Source organism: Etheostoma cragini, unplaced genomic scaffold (genome assembly GCF_013103735.1).
Source record: "Etheostoma cragini isolate CJK2018 unplaced genomic scaffold, CSU_Ecrag_1.0 ScbMSFa_4023, whole genome shotgun sequence".
NCBI classification, from domain to species: Eukaryota; Metazoa; Chordata; class Actinopteri; order Perciformes; family Percidae; genus Etheostoma; species Etheostoma cragini.
This window is the reverse complement of record NW_023268352.1, coordinates 65,339-66,719: the sequence shown is the minus strand read 5'-3', so window position 1 is coordinate 66,719 and position 1,381 is coordinate 65,339. Positions and strand designations below refer to the sequence as shown.

Below are 1,381 nucleotides of genomic sequence, written 5' to 3'. Positions count from 1 at the left end.
CTTAAGGTTATTTTTACAGCTCATTGTCTGGATTTATTTTATAATAACTTGTAAAACATCAACCCTGTGGTCTACAGTCAAGATATGAACATCATTGTTTTTTGGACAAACTGGGTTATTAGAATATTTGGGTTGCAGTGAGGTCACTTGCATGTTAAAAAGACAAATAAAAAAATAAAAGGGAACATGAATCTTCCAGATATGTATCTATATCCCTCTAAACCCTTCTCACATGTCCCGGGAGTTCCCCCGGGAAGACATAATCATCAGAACTTATACAAGGGACAAAATACAGTCTCTCAAAAAATGTATTTAAATTTAAATTATTTATATATATAAATGCCAAATCTCCCACCAGTGTGTCCATCCCCCTCTGTAAAAGGTAGTTATCTATCTTGTCCTCTATATAATATCCTTGATGACATTAGACCAGTCTGACTTGGACGATTACTATCTTTCCCACTCTTTGATCTTGCTGTCGCCTATTTAAGGCATATAGTGGACCTCCATTTCCCTAAATAAACTTGCAATTTATCATTGGAGAGCTACAGAATACACTGAGCACGGAGCTAGCTGCAGAAATGAGTGAAAACATTATGAGTTATGGATTATTATCAAGTGGATAAATCTTGGATGGAACAGTTTGGATTTAATGCTCAATGACCGTGTAAAAGGCCCAAGTTCCAGGATGGAAAACCACTTGTAGGGGCTAGAAAGACCCTGAAGACACCGCTAGCTCGTTAGCTTCTAGCTGCAACAATCGGTACGTTTCTGTGTTTTATGGTTGTTAAAAGATTGAAATATATATCAGAGACGCCTGCAGGCCGGTCAGCATCAGGGCGGTCTCTAACCCGAGGAACAGACAGGGTGGGTCCTCTCCAGGCCGGTCAGCATCAGGGCGGTTTCTAACCCAAGGAACAGACAGGGGGGGTCATCTCCAGGCCGGTCAGCATCAGGGCGCTCTCTAACCTGAGGAACAGAGTAGACCACCTGATCTGCGTCTCTGCTGAGGGCGCGGTACACCGAGTCGGCGGCCCCCTTTGGAAAGTGAACCGTGGAGTAGGTGAGTCTGCTGGAGTCGTCTTCGGCCTGGGAAGGAACCGGAGAAAGTTCAGAGGGCTCCAGTGTCATTACAACTGGATCTGTGTTTCTGGATCCTGTCAGGGTGTTTACCGCAATACTGTCTCACATGTAACGTAGTAGTAATTTGGATTAGTGATACTTCAGATTCAAACCAAAAAATCTGACAAGTTACGCTCAAAAACAACTGGGTGTACACTCATAGAACTCATCATGAACTTTCACTACTGCAGAAGACTGATGGTATCTCATGCATGCCAATAATAGATAAGAATGTAACAGGCTGTTGGGGGGGTGGGGG

General features: G+C 43.2%; 1 protein-coding gene across 1 annotated transcript in view; it reads right to left on the bottom strand.

The window, feature by feature from the left end:
* Positions 1–342: 342 nt before the first annotated feature.
* Positions 343–1,381, bottom strand: part of LOC117941021 — a 9,374-nt gene continuing 8,335 nt past the window's right edge. Inside the window, exon 8 of the mRNA XM_034866127.1 lies at positions 343–1,089. Coding sequence (XP_034722018.1) covers positions 847–1,089 — 243 coding nt within the window. The 3' untranslated portion in view covers positions 343–846. The remainder of the gene's footprint in view (positions 1,090–1,381) is intronic.